The sequence below is a fragment of the Copidosoma floridanum genome, unplaced genomic scaffold (genome assembly GCF_036245765.1).
Source record: "Copidosoma floridanum isolate Cflo_tuat_1 unplaced genomic scaffold, Cflo_Japanese_pri ptg000019l, whole genome shotgun sequence".
Classification (NCBI taxonomy): Eukaryota; Metazoa; Arthropoda; class Insecta; order Hymenoptera; family Encyrtidae; genus Copidosoma; species Copidosoma floridanum.
In genome coordinates, this window is record NW_028321896.1 from 1,227,426 (window position 1) to 1,248,877 (window position 21,452).

The 21,452-nt window shown below is 36.8% G+C and overlaps 1 protein-coding gene across 1 annotated transcript in view; it reads right to left on the reverse strand.

Annotated features, from left to right (window-relative positions):
• Positions 1-1,950: 1,950 nt before the first annotated feature.
• Positions 1,951-21,452, reverse strand: part of LOC106636959 (uncharacterized) — a 243,682-nt gene continuing 224,180 nt past the window's right edge. Inside the window, exons 6-8 of the mRNA XM_014349523.3 lie at positions 12,636-12,854; positions 3,731-3,772; positions 1,951-3,312 (exon numbers count right to left, since the gene is read on the reverse strand). Coding sequence (XP_014205009.2) covers positions 1,951-3,312; positions 3,731-3,772; positions 12,636-12,854 — 1,623 coding nt within the window. The remainder of the gene's footprint in view (positions 3,313-3,730; positions 3,773-12,635; positions 12,855-21,452) is intronic.

Here is a 21,452-nt window from a genome sequence, read left to right on the forward strand (position 1 = left end):
CGCTCACAATGCGCTTGATTTTTTCCGCACACTTTGCCTGTGCAATGATAAATTTTATAGATTTATATACATATCACGCGACTCTATTCCAACGACTCAAATCACTGGCAAGTACGTGGTTCTCATACAAGTCTATTATCGTTTATACTCAATCATTGTAAAGTAATGATTACACATGTATTATATCGCAAAAATGTATATTTTAGGTATTTATCATTAGTATATATTATCAATAATAGTAATTAGTGTATACTTTTATATTAGGCATGATTATAGTAGTAATAAAGATAATAAACTTATATACGCATCAACGAACAATGACAACACTTAATCTTTTTTTTTTTTTTTTTTTTTTCGTTCTCATACATACGCATCACTTAATTCTCGGCTCTACTGATTTAACTTTTGCCGATTTCACGTACCTTTTTTTTTTCTAGATATGAAATCATAAAAAATACATAGTTATAAATTCTCTCTATATTTATATCATATTCGTACGTGCATATTTGTATAACTCATTATTAATACAATGTAGCTGCCAGTGACGCTGTGATTGTAATTAAATTATCGTCATTCGTTAAGATGTGAGTCATGTGGGTATAATTTTTGTTTATTTTTCTTTTTCAAAGTGTCGAGAAATGCGTGAATTTTCTTTTTCTCAATTTTCTCTACTTTTCATTTCATCAAATGCAGGTTTTATTGCGAACCACAACGCGTATAGCAAATATCGAGTTATCAACGTCGGGCCGATCGAACTCTCACAATTTTAATCGAAGATCGCGTGGGGAATGCTTGCAAAGCATTTGTACGACCACGATATTTTTAACGCTTAAAATAAATATTTACGTAAAAAATAAAAGATAAATCAAACCCGATTAGGGAATAAAAATAAAAAAGCTCGATAACCACGTGAAAATTGCACTTTCACGAGCGAGGCAAGGTGTAACTAGGAAACAATCAGATATAAAAACGAAACTTTTTATCTCTTTTGTTGGGGATCACCGGGTGGACCGATAATCTTGTTAACCTTAACAGTTAGTATTCAAAGTACGCTGTGAGGTACGATAAAATATATATATATATATGTATATATATATTTTTTAAGATTGACTTGTACGACAGTGAAGAAAAAAAAGAGAAAAAAAAAGTCAACAATAATAATTTATAACATGCAAGAACGGATACGGTTAAGAAAAACAGTGAAAGAAGAACGATAGAAAAATAGTCACCCACGTCTCACGATTTAAAAATCTTGTTTGAAAAACACAACTCAAGTAAATGTAACACACTGTATCCGGAAAATACACATTTAGGTAAATGTACATATTGTTGTAAGGGACATGCTTACCGTTCACAAAAATAACCTAATAAAAGATATGTTAAAAATAACGCCACCACTCAAACCCCATCACGATTCACCCCCTGGAAACCGTGAAAAACCTCTAGACTGACAAAAACAAAGATAAAACTTATTTACTACACAAAAAAAACAAACGGCGATTATCGTCTCAATCTATAAAAAGAAGGAAAAAAAAAAAAAAAACCTTACGTATTACACAAAGACAACCCAGCATTCAGTTTAAGTTATCCCGGTAAAACTCGTCAACCCGATCTTCTAACGCCTCCTTTCTTTAGGCAACACAAAAAAAAAACAAAAAAAAAAGAAAACAATGGCCCAGACGAAAACGACCTCACCGTGCATCATGCCCACCGTGCATTAGCAAAAAAAAAAAAAAAAAAAAAATCTGAAAAGTCTACCGCCGTTTGTCATCCGCGTCTCTCCTCCTCCTCCTCACCACCACAACCACCACCAGCACTTCCCGCTCCCACTCGATAAGGCACTGTTCAGCGACGACTCTGACTAGAAAATGGAAACTGTACTCCCGCGTCGGACGCGCATCAAACCAAAGAAAGGCAACGCCGGCAGTCGTCGTCGTCCTCATCGGCCCCTTACGTGGTCTTCATCTTCTTGTATGGCTGGACAATCACACCCGCCGAGTTGGCAGCCGCGGCGGCGGCCGCAGCAGCCGCGGCGGCAGCAGCGGACGGCATTGGCTGGGCCGAGATAGTCGCCGGGGAGTGTATCTGCTGGAGAGCCGCGTAGGGGTTGGTGGCTTGGACGTACGTGGAGCCGGGCACGGCGGCGTACGGGCTCGCCGGGATGACCTGCTGGTGCCGCACGAGCGAGTAGGGGTTGAGGGGCGCGGCGGCAGCGGCGGTGGGCGAGGGCCGGTAGGCCAACAGACCCGCCGGTAGACCCGAGGCGGTGGCGGCGTGCAGGCCACCCAGGCCCGTCATGATGGCCCGGGGGGCATGACTGGCGGCAGCAGCCGAGAGCCCGGGCTGCTGGGACTGCTGATGCTGGCCGGGCAGGGCGGTGAGGGCCGCCTGCTTGTTCAGGGCGACCCCGGTGTAGTTGAGGGGGTTCAGGGAGCCGAGCTGGTAATGGGCGTGGCCGTACGCGGCGGCGGCGGCGGCCGCTTGTTGGTTGGCCGCGGCGGCCGCGGCGGCTGCAGCGGCCACGTGGTGCTGTTGCTGGGACAGCTTGATGGCCTTGGCGTAGTTCTTCTGGGCGACCTCCTTGGCGAGGGCCGCGGGGTCGTAGGCGGCGAGGGCCGAGTGGTGGTTCGAGGCCATGCCGATGCTGTTCAGGACGTTGATGTTGGTCATGTTGGCCATGGTGTAGTTGAGGGTGGGCGCGGCGGCGGCGTGGCTCGCGGCGATCGAGTTGGCCAGCGAGTGGATGGCGGAGACCGAGGGGTTGTGGGCCGCGGCGGCCGCGCTCAGGGCTTGCTGGAGGTGCTGGTTCAGCTGGCTGTGGTTGTTGTGGTTGTGGTTGTGGTGGTGATGGTGGTGGTGGTGGGACGCGGTGGCGGCAGACGCGACGCCCGTGTGGTTAAGCTCGTGAGAGTTCGGGGCGGCGGACGAGGGGCGCTCGGAGGAGTCGTGGTTCGGGGCGGATGTTTTGCCGGTGGCGTCGTTGCTCGCGTTAGTGGCCGCCGGTGGAGGCGGGGGTGGCGGATTGTTCGGATCCACGAGGATCCCGTTAGCCTCGGCGGCGGCAACGGCGGCCGCTTGGTTCTGGATCGAGTTTTGCACGGCAGCGGCGGCGGCGGCGGCGGCGCTTACGACCGACTGACTCGAGTTTTGGGCGGGTAGGGGTGGTGTTCCAGTGTACTCACATGACACAGGCACGAAGGGCTGCTGGAGCTGCATCAACTGCTGGTAGGTCGTCGCGCCGGTCGGCTGGTAAACCGGCACGCCGGACTTGTCGCCGGCCGGGCGCTTGTACGGTACCATGCCTGGGAAGGTCTGTAAGAACAAAGTCAAGGCAAGAGCCCGAGAATTAGATCATTCCAGGCTCACGTGAGAGCACGTGTATGCAGATATATTTATTATTGTGTGTTCATTTTCTTTTGTTCGCCTCTCCCCCTCCTTGATGGAAATGATAATCAGTCTTGTTCCTGTTCGAAGGAGCGCTGATACATGTGTTTTGCGGGGAAAAAGAAATAAATGAAAAAGGATCTAAATCGAATAGCGTGTTTGGACTGCTTCTTTCGATTGTTCTTCATGCTTTAATTGAATCTGGATTGCCCACAAAAAAAACAGTCCGCTGGATTTTATGATGTAACAATGAGAGCGCGACTAAATGCTTTTTTTTATTTATCTTTTACTTTCATGAAATGACGGGAATGAAATGATTGCTATTATTTTTTAGTCTGGCACTTACAAAGTTCTCGTAGTAGAGCGATCCGACAGACTTCATGTCCATCTGCAACAGAGACAGGATTGGTTTCAACTCGGTATTAAGAGAGGATGAGTTGGTAGACGTTACTTTCTTGTTATTGCATTTTGTTTTCTTTTTTTTTTTTTTTGGAGATTTTGAGTAGTCAAACAAAAAAAAAGTTATGTTTTATTTTAACAGGGGAAAAAAAAAAAAGAAAAAGAATTCCTTTATCGCTCGTGGCTGTACAGTTGCTAAAAAAAATCTCAATGAGGGGGTAGTCGTACACGCGTTGGTTGTGCGTGTACGTAAGTTGTGCCGATGACGCAGCTTGCAGCGACGTTGTCAAACGACGAGGCATCCTTCTTAATCAAACTGCAAATTATTGTTTCTCTATATCTCTGTGTGTATGTGATGCAGAGAAAATTTGTCAGCAGTTGAAACAATTAATAAGAAAAATCAGCATTTATTTATTTATTTATTTTTTTTGGGTCTTGTAGCCGATTTTGGACATCACGTTCACAGCAGTTTTGAAATCGCGATGCTTACTTTTCGCTTCCTTACATGTACTTCCAAATGTAATCACGGCCGATCGACGATCGCGCACAAGAGTCTATACGTTGACTAATTTATTAAAAAAAAAAAAAAACAAATAAATAAAACCTAATGGACCCGAAAAATTTTTTATTTCTCTTCTTTTATCAAAAGCAGTGAACAGTCCAATGAGCGCAAATGTCAGTGATGGAAGATATTACAAGTAAAAAACAGAAAAAATGGTACCTTAGCGCAGAAAATAGAAATAGAAGTACAAAGTGGTGCAGCAAATGTTGATCATATTAATTTTTACTTGTATCTACGTATGTAGCAGCGTAAGAAACAATGACAGAAGCAAAAATAAAAATGAAAAAAAAAAAAAATTTATAAAAAAAACTTTTGTTTTAAGATGACAAATAGAAAAGCTTGTTATAAAAGAGTTGATCGCGTGTTGAAGCTGCGACATGAGATGCGAAAGCTTTTAAGCTGGTTTGTTGAGTTTTTTTTCTTCTTACTATCGCGAAACGCATGACGAGAAAAATATTGACGAAAAGCTGATGGATGTGCACAAAAACCACATTGACTTATAAACTATCATCGAAATCTTAGCCACAACAATAGTTTCTATGATCATGAAATCGGAAAAAAATAAACGTGTGTCATAAAGCTGTACATAAACATAAATTTTTTTGCACAGTGTGATACTGAAATTAAAATAGTACATTTGAATGTGAAATTAAAAAAAAACGCGATATAATATTTAAGTTCTAACGAAAAATAATTGTTTGGCACAAAATAAAAAAAAAATTATATATATAATATACATAGCAATATGATGTGTGTATATGTAAGCGATCTACGGTGCTGAGATGGCAGACACGTCACGTCACTAAACGACGGCTAGCTATGACTGAAGGCTCATGTGCCAATGTGGATGTACATCAGTTAATGTCGCTGATTTTCGTTGAGAAAAAAGTTAATAGCACTTTTTTTTCTATCGGAGAATCTTGTCATGAGGAGATGACATCTCACCATCACCTCTGGGTCGCGTAAGCACAACATGCATCATCGGCGCAAGCTCTCAATTGTTAAAATTCGATCGCCATAATTTTTTTCACTTAGCTTTTAACAACAAAATGCATTATGGCTCTCGAAATCATATGAAAATGTGACTTTACACTCGTATTTTTAAATTAATTAACAAAATGATTACGCTGAACAGTCAAATATACGTAATCTAATGAAATACGAGTGGTATTAAGCCAAGATTTATAATGAACAGCCTTACTTTTTCGGCTTATTTCAAGCTAAAGGAGTTGAAAAAATTTTGAATTTTCTTTCTTCAGCAGCCACTTGAAATTTATTTATCTTAATGAGTGTCAAGTGACCGGGAATTGTAAAATAATTTAAAAAAAAAAAAAAAAAAAAAAAAGAAACAAAATGAACTAACTTTGTTAAGCGATCTATAAATACATTACGAGGCGTAAAAGCTTCGAAATAGACAACATTGCAACGATCGGACTTAAAAAAAGCTTGACACAAATTTTGGCACGTGTCTTTATATGTATATAGACAAAAGCAAACAGTGTGTGGTATATACGTATAGTTTTGCAAAGATACTGCGTAATGCGAGCTAAAAAATGATATATTTATACTATAAAAATAAATTAAATACAATAATAAAAAGAAACCGTACTTTCACGAAAAAGCAGAGCAGTGACTGATAGATCACAAGTAGGTACAAATAGAGACATACAGTGATTTCGCGAAGCAAAATATATAGAGCCTCAAAATCCAGTGAAGAGCTCGAAGTGCGCTCTGCAGTGTATTTACAATCGCAAGTAATCATAGTTGTAACTTAAATCTGTACTAGCTACTCGCAGGGTTGCCTCGAGTACCGTTTCAATACAGTTATGTGCTCGATTGCTTAGTTAATTAATTTTAAACTTGAGTTAAGAAAAAGAAAATAGATGGTACGATGTTCGAGGCAGCCTGTCAACGATGAAAAAAAAAAGATAAGGGAGAGAAGAAAAACCACGCGAGCACGGTAGTTTTTCTTTTCGATGAGAAAAAAAGCTTAAACATGCATAAGCAGTGGTACCATTAGCAGATCATCATTGGAGTCGCGCATCCGCTTCTTGCCGAGCTCGATGCTCGCCATATTGGCATTCTGGAGTCCTCCGGGTACGGCGTTGGCCGAGACTGCCCCGGCGATCGGCATAGCCGCCGTCTGCGAGAGCAAGCGTTTCATGGTTTTTTTTTTTTTTTTTTTTTTTTTTTTTTTTTTTTTTTTTCCGTATACGTTAAAATTGCGTTTTTTCCGTTCAATCCGATTGAGTATGTTTTTTTTTTTTTTTTTTGTTTTTTTCAAACGTTCCGAGAGTGATTTTTGGTTTCATTCGTCATGGTTTCGGCGGCGGCGGCGTTGGCGATGGCAGTGGGCGGGCGGCACAGGCGTTAATTTGGCAGGTAGCGAAGCGCACGTAGGTTTTGTTTGTTTTTGTTTTCAGCAAGCATGAAGCATCGTCAGGCGAGAGGGCAAGAAGAAAATCAAAAAAGAAAAAAAAATACAAGTTGAGTGAGGCTACGATATTTAATCAATAACAATAATAAATAATGTTTATAGGCGATAAATAAGAGATAGATGGTACTAATATAACAATCAGTAATAGTAACAAAAATTTTTATTATTTTTTTTTTTTTGTTTTAACGCAATAAAATAATCGAGTCAATACATGGTTAAAATATATATCTACTACGTAATTATATTTTTAGTCCGTTGTCAAACGAAAATGAACGAGCTCGAGTCTATGTGTTAATATTTAAAATGCAGATTCACTCGCTAAACGTATATTATTATATTATTGACAAGAGTTGCACGCAATCATGTAAAGCTATATTATTAAAAAAAAAAAAAAAAAAAAAAAAAAGTTAAGTGTGAAATCACACAAGAGTGAGATGATAAGATATATCAATATAGAGTTGATGTACTAAAACATAAATGAAGAAAAGCGTCTGACGCGTGCGTCGATCTCCCGTGTAGAAAGCATCTCCGGCTGTGCACATTGTTACACCACGTGAATAAATGTTACATCTATGCATGATTTCATGTATGTACAGCAAAATAAAACCACATCAATGATATAACAATCTAGTAATGATATTGCACAACTAAAATATCTGACTAAAAAAACACACGTGAATATGAGTACATGATTAATCGCAAACTCAACTGCAATGAAGAAAACAAATTAATAATAATAATAATAATAATAATAATAATAAGAATAATATTAATAATAATAATGATAGCAATAAAATGATAAGTGCACGTGACACATGTTACTGCAGGCGCTATCATCGTTAAGTAATGGGAGATTATTGCACGCGTACATATGAAAATGTATAATAATTAAATAAATATGTATATCTAATAGCGATTTATCGTCTACGAGGAGTTTGCTGGTGCTGGAGCGCATTGTTCAAGCTGCTGGATAACGTACATTGCGCCTACGGCAGCCTCGCAAGCTCTGAAAAGTTAAAGTTATTACGAGCGTGTGCTGCTGCTGCCTCGAGCGGGATGGTTTTTTTTTTTTTTTTTTTTTTTTTTATCTCATAATTTGTAAAACAATATATAATATAAAGGTGGGAGAAAATGTACAATAGTAGGAAGGATGTGGAGGAAAATTTCGCCTAGTAAGTGCAAAAGCAAAAGGAGATCAGACAAGAGACGTAGAGAATTATATGTATATATATGTAGAGGCACAGGAAGGGGAGGCTCTCGCAGGGCTGCACTCGTCTTCCGCTGACATCGGCAAGCACCAGCGACAGAGTGTAGAGCGAGATAAAATAGACTCCTCCTCCTCCTTCTTCTCGTCCTCCAACAGCGCCGCTGGCGAGTTTCTTGGCTCGGCAACCTGCAAATTGCTCTCGGCGAAATTAAAGTCTCGCGAGCACACCACGTGTATATATACACAATACACCGCGACAGGAGACGAAGAGAAAAAGAGAGTGGCACACGTTGCATTATAGATTATCTCCCTATACCAGAGTACAGCGGTTCGAAGACGGGGCTTGGAGACAGAAAAGCGGTGCGGCTTTTTTCTTTCTTTCTTTCTTTCTTTCTTTGGCCGCGGTTTCGAAGACGAGTCCGGGTGTGCGATGAGAGAAGAGTGTTTTTGGGTTAGGCGAAGAGGCGACAGTGAGAAAATGATACGTTGCTGATCTAGCGTTTCTCGACCGGGTACATTATATTATACGGGCCTGCTCCTGAAATCGACAAAATCAGAGAATGCAAAGAGAGAGAGAGAGAGAGATGGAGATGAATGATGCCAGACCGTCTTCGAGACGATATTTCTTTTACGTTGCGACGTACTGGCGATCGCAAGGTTAAACAGGTACTTGTACTCAGACAGCTTCCTAAGTAGGAAAGTAACAACTTTCTTCCCAAGTTTTTTGCAAATTTTCTTTGTGGAAGAAATTTTTTCTTAATTATGATTCGTTTCGTTGTAAAAGAAAGCCGCTTAGGTAGCTCCCAAAAGTGACGGTAAATTGCGATCGCCAATACAAGACATTTTGCACAATTAATTTTTTTTTACCTCTTCATGTTTTGAGTGCACGTTTACAGTATTTACAAAGTTTGGATGTACGTGTTATGTAATGTGTATTCGTAAGAGTCAGCCGTATTTGTTTTAGGGACACAATGTCTCAACATGTACGCATATAATATATGTATATATAAATACAAATATAATAGAGTCCGTAGAAAGTACAGTATTAGATTAAATCTAGAAAATACGACTTGCTCGAGGGTGTAACGACATTGCTGTGAGTGTGCATGTGTGTTGAGATTGTGCGTACACTATTTGTATACAAATATATGTATAATCATCGGGTGTTTGTGTACAAAGGAGGTGTGGTAGCAGGTATAAGGTATACACGAAACGCTTGACAAACATCCAAGAGTATATAGTACAGTAGTAGTAGCGTTGCAATCCCAAAGAGTGCATGTAATTATCCGAGCTCGCGCGAGCGGGTTTACTCAGTCCTCCAACTCCTTCCAACCCCCACCCCCCTCACAAAAAAACAACAGCAGCAGGACAAACAAACAAAATAAATTCAAAAGAATGGAACGAACGAGGTTTCTATTTTTTTTTTTTTTTTTACTTTTTTACTGCTACTGACGCTGAAAAATAAAAAAATTTAAAAAGTCGGGAGAAACACGGCGGATTGATTTAAATACGGTGTGATTGTACAGCGGGCGGATTGAATTTCCATGCATAACAACGAGCTCGCTGTTTTTATTCTCGTTTTCCTGGCCATTGGTTCTCCTCTTTCGCGTTCGTGAAATGAACTTTAATTAAAGAAGAAGGGGTGGGTGGGGGGTGAGAAAAGTTAAGAGAAAAAGGCAAAAGGGGGGCGGCTAAGGAGTGGAGAAAAAAGTGAGCTCGACTGGCGGTGTGTATGTATCTATACACAGAAGCACGATGCACCCTCTTGGAATTGAAAAGCACTTGTAGAAAATGAAACTTCCCTGCCAACAAGCTGGTCTGCCGCAATCCATGAGAGTTTTCTTCCCCCGTGTATCTCTCTCGACGTGGCGTTGACTTCCGGGTGACGTTGCTGAAAGCGACTCTTTTTTTTTCTTTTCGGGTTTTTTTTTTGTTTTTTTTTTTTTTTGCTTTGTTTTCTAAGTCGCCGGCGAGTTACAGCAGTCGATCCGAAAAATAGTTATCGAGTCAAGTGGTGTCCGTCTGTGGCGTTATATTGCGTCCGGTTCGATAAAAAAAGAATGTGCACTTCACTCGGGACGAGTCTATAATGAATTTTGAAAAGTCACACGCGTTCCTTGCTCTCTGTTTTTTTTTTTTTTTTTTTTTTGTCTCTCATTCCGTTGATGTTTGCGCTCAAGATTGAGATCCACCGTCGAGTTCTTCGATGATGAGAGTTTTTTGTCGATCCAGAAAATCAATGTAAGGACAAAAAATAAATCGCTGCCTTCTCTGTACGTGATGATCAAAAAAAAAAAAATGTACCAGCAAAAACAAAGTAAAAAATTGTATGCAAAAAATAAAATACAAAACCAATGTTCTTTTCTTTCAATCCGATAGCAGATACAAAATAAAAAAAACTTATCGAGAGTGAGAGATGAGTTCGAGCAGAGTTATATCAATCGAGTATGAAATTTTGTGTTTGTGTTAAATTATCATTGATTACGTTTATTGATGATGCTACAAGCCAATTAGGTGATGCCAGTATACGTACTTTCATTTTACTTTAGAGTTTATGTGTCGTGTATACCTAAAAAAAATTAATTAACATCCACCACGTGTTCAAACACCCATATATCGTGTTACGTTGCTACTACATCGTTCACATAGGTAACTAATTTCTTTTTTTCTTTTTTTTTCTTCGCTTCGAAGTTTAAATGCACAAAAATAAATTTTCGAGTGTGGCGCTTTGTGTAGGTCAGCAAACAGCAGCAGGGTTGATAATAGCCGGGGTTCGTGCAGCACAGCTTGTCAGCAGGTTTGTGTGTCGTACATGAGTGTATATGTATTCCGTACGAGACAGAGACAGATATGGCTATATAGACAAGATAGACAGACAGAGAGATATATGGTACGTGTGTGTATATATTTATATTCACTACTTTGCTTTTAATTTACAATTCGGCGTAGCCGCTCCATCTCATCTTTGCTTCAATTTTTTTAATTTTCAATCATCACAACGTGTATTTCACAAAATAATAGTAAGCCAAGGTTGAATGGAGCAAGTACGTGAATGGATAATAAAAAAAAAAAAAATAAATAATAAAAACGAAAAAATAGTCGCAGGATGGAGTAACAGCATTATTTATACAGTTATCTATATGCTAGGTCATAGGTACATTGATACCCGAGCGTTAATATATTTATAAATAAATGAACACATGTATTCTAAATGTTTATCTCGATGGCATTGGTGTATATTGCGTCTATTGGTAAATATATAGTAATAAATAGTAATAATATTTGCACCTGGATAGCTGCGATAGGCTGCTAGAAAGAGAGAAATAGAAAAAACAGTGGTGACGGTGACAAAAAAAAAAAATAAAAATAAAGAAAAGTTAATACTGGCTTTTTTGATAAGACTACATTACGCACTACAAACACTACGATAATGTATATTACGCCAAACAGGAAATAATTATGGTAATAATATAAAGAGAGAGTATAATGTATATAAATGGATGACAGAAACGCAAAAGCAACATACTTAGGATTTATAATTTAATTGAGTGAGAAAGAAAAAGAGAGGGGGGGAGGGAAAGATACTACAGAGGGACAACATGTAAGTGATACTGTGGAAGAGTTGGAGTTAAATAAAGATGTAAGGCAAACATACCGAGGTAACCATGTCGCTGAACTTGATAATCCTCTACAAATCGAAAGTATATACATTTTCTATCGAACAAACAATAGAAATCGTCATTCGATATAATTACCATCGGCGTAGCAATTGACACACACACACGCATTCACACACAGACCACTGCGCAACGTTTAGCCAATAAAGTTTCGTTGCATGATTTTTTTTTCCACCGTCCTCTGGATGCTGTGCAAAAATATCTCTCGTACGATTTTAACACGGACAAAAAACTACGGAGACTCAGCTATATGTGGTCGAAAGAGAAGCCAGAGAGTCTTTGCGGATATTGGCGAAAAGCAGCGCAGCAGCGAAAGCTTCGTCGAAGCAAACCCAAAGAAACTTAGGGTTAAGAGAAAAATTTGAAACGTCGTTAGAATAGATCATACATGAATGATGCTTAAAAATGGGATGGGAGAATCAGGGAACTCTGGTACATTTTATATTACTAAAGTAAAAGATTAACCATAATAATAAAAAAAAAAAAATTAATAAGGAAAAACACTAGGTCGTAATGTTGAAAAAATTTAAAGATTTAAAGATATTTTAATTCATCGTGAATAAATAAAATAGTAATGGGTAGTTTTTACTTTTTATGGAAATATTTAATTTTACTGTGAGTTGAAAAATTAAAAAAAAAAAAGAACTACACAGTTAATAATTTAATTGTAAAAAAGTCTAAAGGTAAAAATATTAATGGTGAATAAATTAATTTTACAAAGTCATGAAGAGTTTTGAAGGTAAAAAAATATGAAAGTGAAAAACTAAGATTGACAAAATAAAAGTTTCCATTTGTAAAATACTATAAAATATTGTGATGCATCGGAATACAGTGCCGAACCAGAGTAAGAGGATTGAGGATGCAAGAAAGAAAAAACGATGTTAGAAAAAAAAAAAAAAAAAAAAAGAGTATGAGACAGAAGAAAGAGACAGAAAAGAGAGAAAGAGAAAGACAGAGAGAATGCATTACCGCAATGCTAGCCCGAGGTTGTGTGGCCTTAATGTGGGCTTGAAGGTGCAGAGGGGGGTGGAAATAGCGGCAGGGGTCCCGATTGCATCGGCCCTTGACAGCGTCCATGCAGACCGTCACAGAGCCGTCCTCGTTCGCCTGCACCGTCTCGAGGGGGTGCGCAAACCGGCACTCCGATTCGCCGCGTTTGCACGCCCCGCGTTGAAACTCGCGACATACCTACAGCAAGAGCGAACACGCATGGCATGGGCACTAAGATCTATAGGGAGCAGTATATTTTTTTACAAAAGAAAAAAAAAAAAAAAGTAATAATTTAGCTTTTCTTTTTGTTTCTTCTTTCTTTTACTTTTACTATTACTCTTTCTCTTTTGGTTTTTTTTTTTTTTTTTTTTTTTTTTTACTTTTAATGTTCTAATAGCCTAGAGTAGAACAGCTAAGGTAAAAAACAAATGCAGATGATCAACTATCTATATATTTAATGTACATTGTTGTTGTCGATGTTGTTCTATAATTTTTCATTGTTGGTCTTGCATTTAACAACTTCGGCTGCACCAAGAAAGAAAAACAATGCATTTGACAGAGCATCCGATGACAAACACAAAAAAACACGCGAACAGAAAATATACAGTGCACGTGATGCGGAACAGAAGCACATAATGTAAGGGGGAACAAAACGCATACACGGAGACATTTTAACGATCACCGGTAAAAAAACAACGGATGGGCTCGCTTTCGCGGATTTACACGAAAAATTCACATTAAACGATTCGTAAGCAAGAAGAGGCCGATATATTCTCCTTGAGCATCCCCCACAAGGAGCCAAGATTCAATCGACATTCATCGTCTCGCAGCACTTGATATTCTTGACGCAAGAAAGCAAGCACGCCGTCAAACACACGTTTTCCCGTCTCGGTGCAGACCGGCTATATTGAGTATATATATGCAACGTAATACACAGTTGTCAAATGTATGTACTGAACACAGCTGAAATGACGTGGACAAGGAGCGTACAGGGTTGAAATGACGTGATGGTGACAGAGACAAAGAGATATATATATATATATATATATATATATATATATATATATATATTACTGAGAACAAAAAAAGGAGCGGAAACGTGACATAGACGCTACGTGCACGCCATTACGAGATCGTTATTAGCCCAACGCATCTCCCTCCAGGCGTATATGCACACCCTGATGTTAACTCATGTATGTTGCAGGCTGACCAGTCAATTTCGCAGACACGGTATAGGAGTCCTGGTACATATATAGCATGTACCGATACCCACCACAGGTGGCACGAAGGAGGGAGATCCGGCTAATGTTATGCATTAATCTCGCGGTGGAGCGGCGCATCCACGTCGATTTTAGAACTGTATAGTACAGATAGACGGAGGAAGAGGGAGAGAGTGTATTAGCGGCCAAATATCTCGCACCGCAACATTGGCACGTACAGTGAAACAGGCAAGTTTACGCCGTACTCGACTTGTTCTCAAAGTTTGTACATGGTGTGCGAAAGGTGGATGAGCAAAGGAAGGAATGTGGGGTTGTGAACACGATTTAATTTAGGGCACGAAAAATGTAAAAGAGTTAACCGAGACAATTTCGAAAACCACGTGATTGTTCGATGAAACGCGTATTGAAGGAATAATGCACGAGAGCCGAGGGCATCATCCATAAAGCCCATTGACAAATATTCAGAGACCCTCGGAGCCCGCAGTCATCGGAACTCGCTAGTTAGAGATGACCAGAGTACACGAGCGCGGTGCTATTCCCAAGACGCGGCGTCGAAGGGCCAATGGGATCCTTCGTCTCCCGGCGCGCGTGTGTATCCCCAAGTACGCAAAGTCTATGCCGGATGATTGGAGTTGCAAAGGGATGGCGATATCATACATGTACAAACAGAGAGTAGCAGCCTGAAATAGAGATAGTTTGGGCACTAGTTTACAAGGTAAACGTATCGTGGAACTGCTTTGCTCGGAAGGGTTGAAGGAATTTTTTTTTCTTTTTTTTTCGTCTTCTAGTTTGTGCTTACATCGTAGTGGGGTTTGTTGTTGTATACAGTTACATGGGAGTGAAGGAGCCGAGGGTGTTACAGAGTGTGAGAACAGACAAGCAGAAAAGGTAAGGAGGCTCCCGTTCCTCCCCAAGCCTTCGAGGAACGCGTTAGCACTTTCGTATTAATAGTTTACAACATTTATCACAGAATGGTTATGCGCATCGAGGGTTAGGTTGCAACATTGTATCCTTACGCTTTGTTGTTAGAAGAAAAAAAAAAAAAAATGAAAAAAATGAAGATACATTTCTGCCATAGCGCACACAATTACGTATATTACTTGAGAAGCTGTACAAAATATCGCAGTACTGCTGTGTGTTTATATCTTTTTTTTTTTTTTGCTTTTTCACTTCGTTGCTTTTTTTTCTACTATGTAAAATTTAGCACGGCAAGGCTTTGGTTAGTACTGTAGCGAGAGTTAGAGAATACACACAGAATTCACATATGCTCGAATATTACACACACGTACACAGGCGAAATCGGCAAGGTTATATAGTCGGTCATTGAATGTGTATACATAGGGCAATGTACGGAGCAGATTTTTACAAAAAAAAAAAAAAAAAAAAAATCAAATCAAATTCGAGAGATATAAACAGCCTCTTTTTACGTAAGCGTTTTAACAAAGAGAGTCGTGGATACATTGACAGAAGAGCTTTTACGTAGATATAATAAGCGGATTTTTTCATACGCACGGCTGGCTGCGGAAATAATACATATGGTTACGTATACGTTTAATCTACTGATAGCTTTGCTAAGATTCGGATTTTGTTTTTTTACAGTTTAGACTAGCAGTTTTATAAAAACTGAAACAAAAAATTTGATAAACGACAAACTAATGGTAAAAAATCTTTACAAAAGTAAAATTTCAAAAACTAAGGATTGAAAAAAAATACAAAGTATGATTAAAAAAAAAACAAATAAAAATAAAACCACTTTTAGGGAATACATAAAATTAACGTTCTCAAATGATACAGCTTGCGGTTTTGAGCCACATTCCAAAGAGGATAGTATTTTTACTGGGGAAACAGAGAGAATGGAAGACATTAGCGTAAAGAGAAAAAACAAGAGAGTCAGCGCGCGTGTGTAATGTGTGTGAGAAAATGCAGCATGCAAGTATTTTGGTCCGGATGATTATAATATTGTTGGCGTCCCATCCCTTCGCGTGCAAGCTTTTTCCGATGCTCTAACCAATTTAAAATATAATAAATTTTAATTTCACCTCGTTGTTTCTGACAGTTGACGTGACGCAAACTCGTATGTACTCGTCAGTTTTATTAATTTTTAAATTCAGTCTTAACACATTATTTTAATGGATTATTAATATTATTATTGAGTTAATATCAAGTATTAATAAAGTGGTTGGTGTTATTATTTTGCAACTTGTTTCGTGTGTACGTGTTTTTCCTTTTATTTTCGAGTTGATGTGAAGGTCTGTGTGTACGTATCAAATGATATTATCTATATGACTTGTAGTTTTTGTGTTTTTGTTTCTGATGTATATTCTATACACATGAATCTCTTCTCGTACTGCAATGCAAGCGAGCAAATTTGTCCTTTCCTATCGCAACAGTATCATCTACTTTTCATTTTTTCTTTTTCTTTTTGATTTATCATCAAATCCACATCCTAATCTGTCCTATACATGTTTGGACATACAAAATGTAAACAAAAGAAACAAAAATAAATTTAGAGAAGCGAGAATGAAATTTGTAAAAAATCAGCTAAAACTAAATGATTTTTTAACATTTTAACAGAGTTTTTTATCCCATAAAGTTGTGTACAACATCGATAAGACATTCAAGCAGTTTAGAAAGTGATAAATTTATGGGATATTTTTATGTTAAGTGTTGTGGTAAATTATATTGTTACATAAAAGTATCACCTTCGAGAATCCTCGACACAATAGATTCACAAATACGTTCAAAACATGACCTCATAAATTCTAAGATTACAAAGACAATTACTAAAAATGAAAATGATAAAAAAAAAAAAAAAAAAAAACGAATACGAATGACATACAAAAACAATGATCAACGAGGGTGCAATTTTACGTGTCGTCTTGTCCACTGTCCGTGTAATGTACACTTTTATTCTTTGTTTTTGTGTCACGTTAGTGTAAGTTACTTGTGTAAACGATGCAAACATTAGATTAGGTATTCATTATACTCAATTCTCATCAACTTGATTTGTAAGAGGATAAAGAAAAACATTTTAAAGCTAATTAAGCTCAAAATAAGGCTAATCATATTTGCATTCGATCACACAAGCAAGAATTTAGTGTTGGTAAATATATATATATTTAGTATGCATGTAAGTATATTAATATTTATACATCTATTACAAAAAAATAAGAAATATGTACAAATACATGTGAAAATTCTCATGCGCTTGCTCAAAGCCCCATCTCCTATGGCTGTAAAAATAATCACATTGTTACTTTTGTCAAAAAAAAAAAAAAAAAAGAAGGAAAATTAATTCAAATTAGTGAGTAAATTACATGTACTAAAATTTAGAGAAAAAAATAAATCATAGAAACAAAACAGCTGCTCATGCACGAAAAGGCAGTACTGCTACTCTGCAAAAATCAATAGCACACAACATTTAAGATAATAATTACAATAGCGTAAATAAATAAACTTATGGTTGATAACCAATTTTTATTTTTTATTTTCACGTTCAACGATTTTTGCCTTCATACTAGCTTTTCGCGCGCAACTTGCAAGCTTATTAATAGCTGTAAATTAATCAGAACAATCGTCAGCGTTTATTATTTGTCATCTGCACGTTCGCAAAACGGAAAGGTGGCAAAAAGACAGACAGATAGAAAGAGTCAGTTAGTTCTCTCTCTTGAATAACTGACGCATCAAACGAGAAAGTACTACAGGAAGTAAGTTAAGGGTTATTTGATCAGTGTTAAGAAAGAGAGAGGCAGAAAGGCTAAGAAGTTGGAGCTTCAAGGAGGAAGAAGTTGGTTTGGATGATTCGGGAGGTATATACTTTTTGCAAACGACCAAGTTTTCGTTGTTCTTTTCTTTTTGCTTCACCTCCGTCTACTTTTTTAATCGTTTCAAAGCAAAAGATTTAAGAAGGATGTAGCGCAGTTTATTCTCTTCTTTAATTAATTAGAATCATATTGACATAAAGACAAGTTAAGCAAATTATAATTAATATTGACGTCATGAAAAAAAAAGAGAAAAATTATATATGCTACTACTTGGCATTACACTACTTTCATTCACTATAAGGTTTTTATTCAGTTTTACTTCTAGTCTCCAATTGCTCGAAATTATTTTACTAATCATTGTTCATGAAAATTAGGCTGAATTCGGTATGTTAAAATATAGCAAAAGCTGCAAAGATATTTCGATCAATTGGTATTACCTCGAAGTCCATCTCGTTAATATACTAATAAAATGTATTTGTAATATAAACGTTCCGATATAAATATGAACAAACAGGCAGCAAGCAGTTAAAATCGAAGACTCTCGATGTAACTGTGGCTCGAGAGTATGGTACATAACTTGTGAACGCTAATATTTGAAGGATCGGAGGATAAGGGATGAGCATTATTCTTCTCCAGAGGAATGATAATATTGACCTACATACTCGCAAGAAAGAAATTAATGGCTTTTGAAAAGAAAAAAAAATTAAGGTAGCGAATCATAAAAAATTTTGGAAAAAAATGTAAATTATGCATAAAATGATGTACTGTAAATTATTGAAAAAGTTACTGCTATCGCTCGCTGAGTTACCGAATTAATTTTTTTTTTTTTTTTCATTTCATTTCATTTCATTTCATTTCATTTTTTAACAGGTTTGACTTTCTTTCGTACGAGAACGAAAATTCTAGCAAATCAATTTTGTACTTTGTGTACTTATAAGCAAAATTAATGATGATAAAGAGAAGTGGAAAAAAAAATTATAAAAAAAGGCAACTCTTGTAAGAATAACAAATTTAAGTTATAAAAGAAGCGTTTGATAAATATTGATGTATATAAATATATAAATATGTATAGCAAGAAGATTTAAGTGAGACAACAATAAAAGAAGAGTCTAAGATATTTGTTTTAGTTTGATTTACATTTGTTTTATTTGAATTTCCATCATCAAAATGTATTGCATGACCCGGTTTTAATGCAAGTCATTGCCATTACATAATCACAAATAGTATTTTATTTAGTATTACGATTATTCATTAATCATTCTCGTCGTTAATTGGTAAGGTATTCGTTACTTCTTGATATAAGTGTAATCGGTAGAGTTATTTATTATTTAGTAAAATCAATCGAAAAATCGTGGTGAACGATCGACCTATTCATAAATATAATTATTATACTATTCATTTATCATAAGTGTTAAATTTCTTTCAATCTTTTTTTCTTTCTTTTTTTTTTATCTTGCTTGCTCGCGATACCTCATCGTTACCATATTTTTTCTTCTTTTTTTTTTCTATTTGTTTTTTTTCACTTTTGCAATATTTTGTTGACAATATTATATCACATTAGGCGCGCAAATCGATTCTCATTACTCTTTTTTGTTTCGTTTTTACTTTTTTTTTTATCATTCCATTTGCTCGTTTCTTCTCTTTACCTCTTCATATAATTTATTTGTATTATTTCTTCGTTACTTAATGTCGTATAATATCGAAGGGATATAAACACATGACGAATAGTAGATACCGTCAGATCAGAACTGGGTTTTTCGTTTAAAAAAGTTGTTAGGATAAATATAATAAAAACTTGAAAACCGAGGAACGAAGGAGAAAGTGGGATGATAGTTTCATTTCATGTGTTTCTTCATCTTTATCAATCCCGAAGTGAAAAGAAGAAAACAGAAACAAATTTTAACGGTATATAGAGAGATTAAGGAGGTGATTGCGAACGTTAGATATTGTTCTCCGAGAGCAAACGTCAAAGTTCCAAGCTTAGAGCTGTCGAGCAGATAAAAAGTATGCAGTATTTTTTTTTATAGAAAGTAAGTAAGTAACTAGTCTCATTTTTGTATTATCCAGTTTATGATGACACTTATTTATTTGTAGATGAAAAAAATCCACTAGACATGCTCCAAGAAATGATCTTGATGTTTACTCTCGGTATAATTATTACTTCATTGGCAATACAAAATATAAACAATCAATTTGTTTGACCTATCTACTATCTATACATATGTCTGTATGTGCGTATGCATAAATATAAAGACGAGGAGACGCACTTAGGGCATGTTTTGCTGTAATATTTTTTTTTTTTTTTCGTTCCTATATGTAATTCTATGTGTAAAATAGAAGTTACATTATTCATCGAATCAAAGTTTTTGCAATCACTATACAACAAATAAAAAATTATTCCGATTATATAAATATAACAGTGATATATATTATATAATTTATTAGTACTTTATATCAATATAAAATATATAGATTTTTATACCTATAGGTACTTAAGTGAGTGCAGGACTAAGATTATGTAAAAAAAAGTCAAGTTACAACGATAATGATAACAATAATAGTGATTATTAATTCATAACTAATAAAAATTATAATAATAAAGTCAACGTAATAATAATAGCGATATAATTATAGTAATAGTGTTGATTATAATAGATTACATGATTACGAATGACTTTTTAATACGTAATATCTAAATCATCGTTTCAAGTAAGTCGATTGCATACCATTTGATTCATTGAATGTGCGCTGTTTCTCGCTCAAGTCAAATATAATAATATATAAACTAATTCTTATATCTTATCATTTATCATTTTTTTTGTTTTATTAATATATTAATTTTTTCATTTATTAAATTCCATTTGTTTCTCGTTCCGTGTCTAACACCTCAAGAAACCAAATACCAAATAATTTATTTCTTTAAAAATCTCATACTCTATACATGGCGGGAGGAAATCGTGATATCTTTTCTTGCCATGAATTTTACATTATGTGGACGATTGGATGGGAAAAGTTGGGACAAACTTTTATCTCGTTTTTCCTTAGACTCGTGTATATCCTTGTCGTTTACTCTTAAAACTATCATATTTTTATTAATTTGTGTTTTTGTTTGTTTCATCTGTTTCATTATCGATTTTTTTCAATTGTTGTCTAGCCATTGCAGTCAATTATATTTGTATAACACTAATACGCTATCGCCCACCACATTATATTACTTTTAATAATACGATATAGTAATACGTAGGGTTCTGTCATCGCTTCGCATCGCTCTCGAGTATACAACTTTAGTAATAAATCCTTACATCGCATTCATCGTTCACCTCGCCTTTCATTGTATTTTTTTTTCTAAATGTTTTTTTTTTTTTTTCATCTCCATCCTTCATTTTTTTTTGTTTATTTTTTTTTGTATTTTTTTTTATTTTTAAAAAAATTGCTAGAAGGTCTTCCACCGACAACGCGGCTCGAGCGAAGCGAGGACGGAACTAAAAAAGATTATAACTTTGAACGTTTTATTTATTTTTTTTCTTTTTTTTCACTTTTCATTTCTTCATTCGGGAATGTATTTTCGTGTAAAAAGGTCCAAACGACCAAACTCACATTCGTCGTGCGCGAGGCCACCACCGCGTTCTCCCCCTCACTTTTTACACAATCTTATCACCGGCTCTTTCCCCATTTTTTTCTCCTTTGCTTTCCTCGCTCTTCCCCTTCCGATCGCGAGTCCGACATAACTTTGCGTACCCATCCATGTAAATTTCGCCCTTGGCATGTCATTATCCAACCCGCGATTTTTCAAACTTCACCCTTCTTCCCCT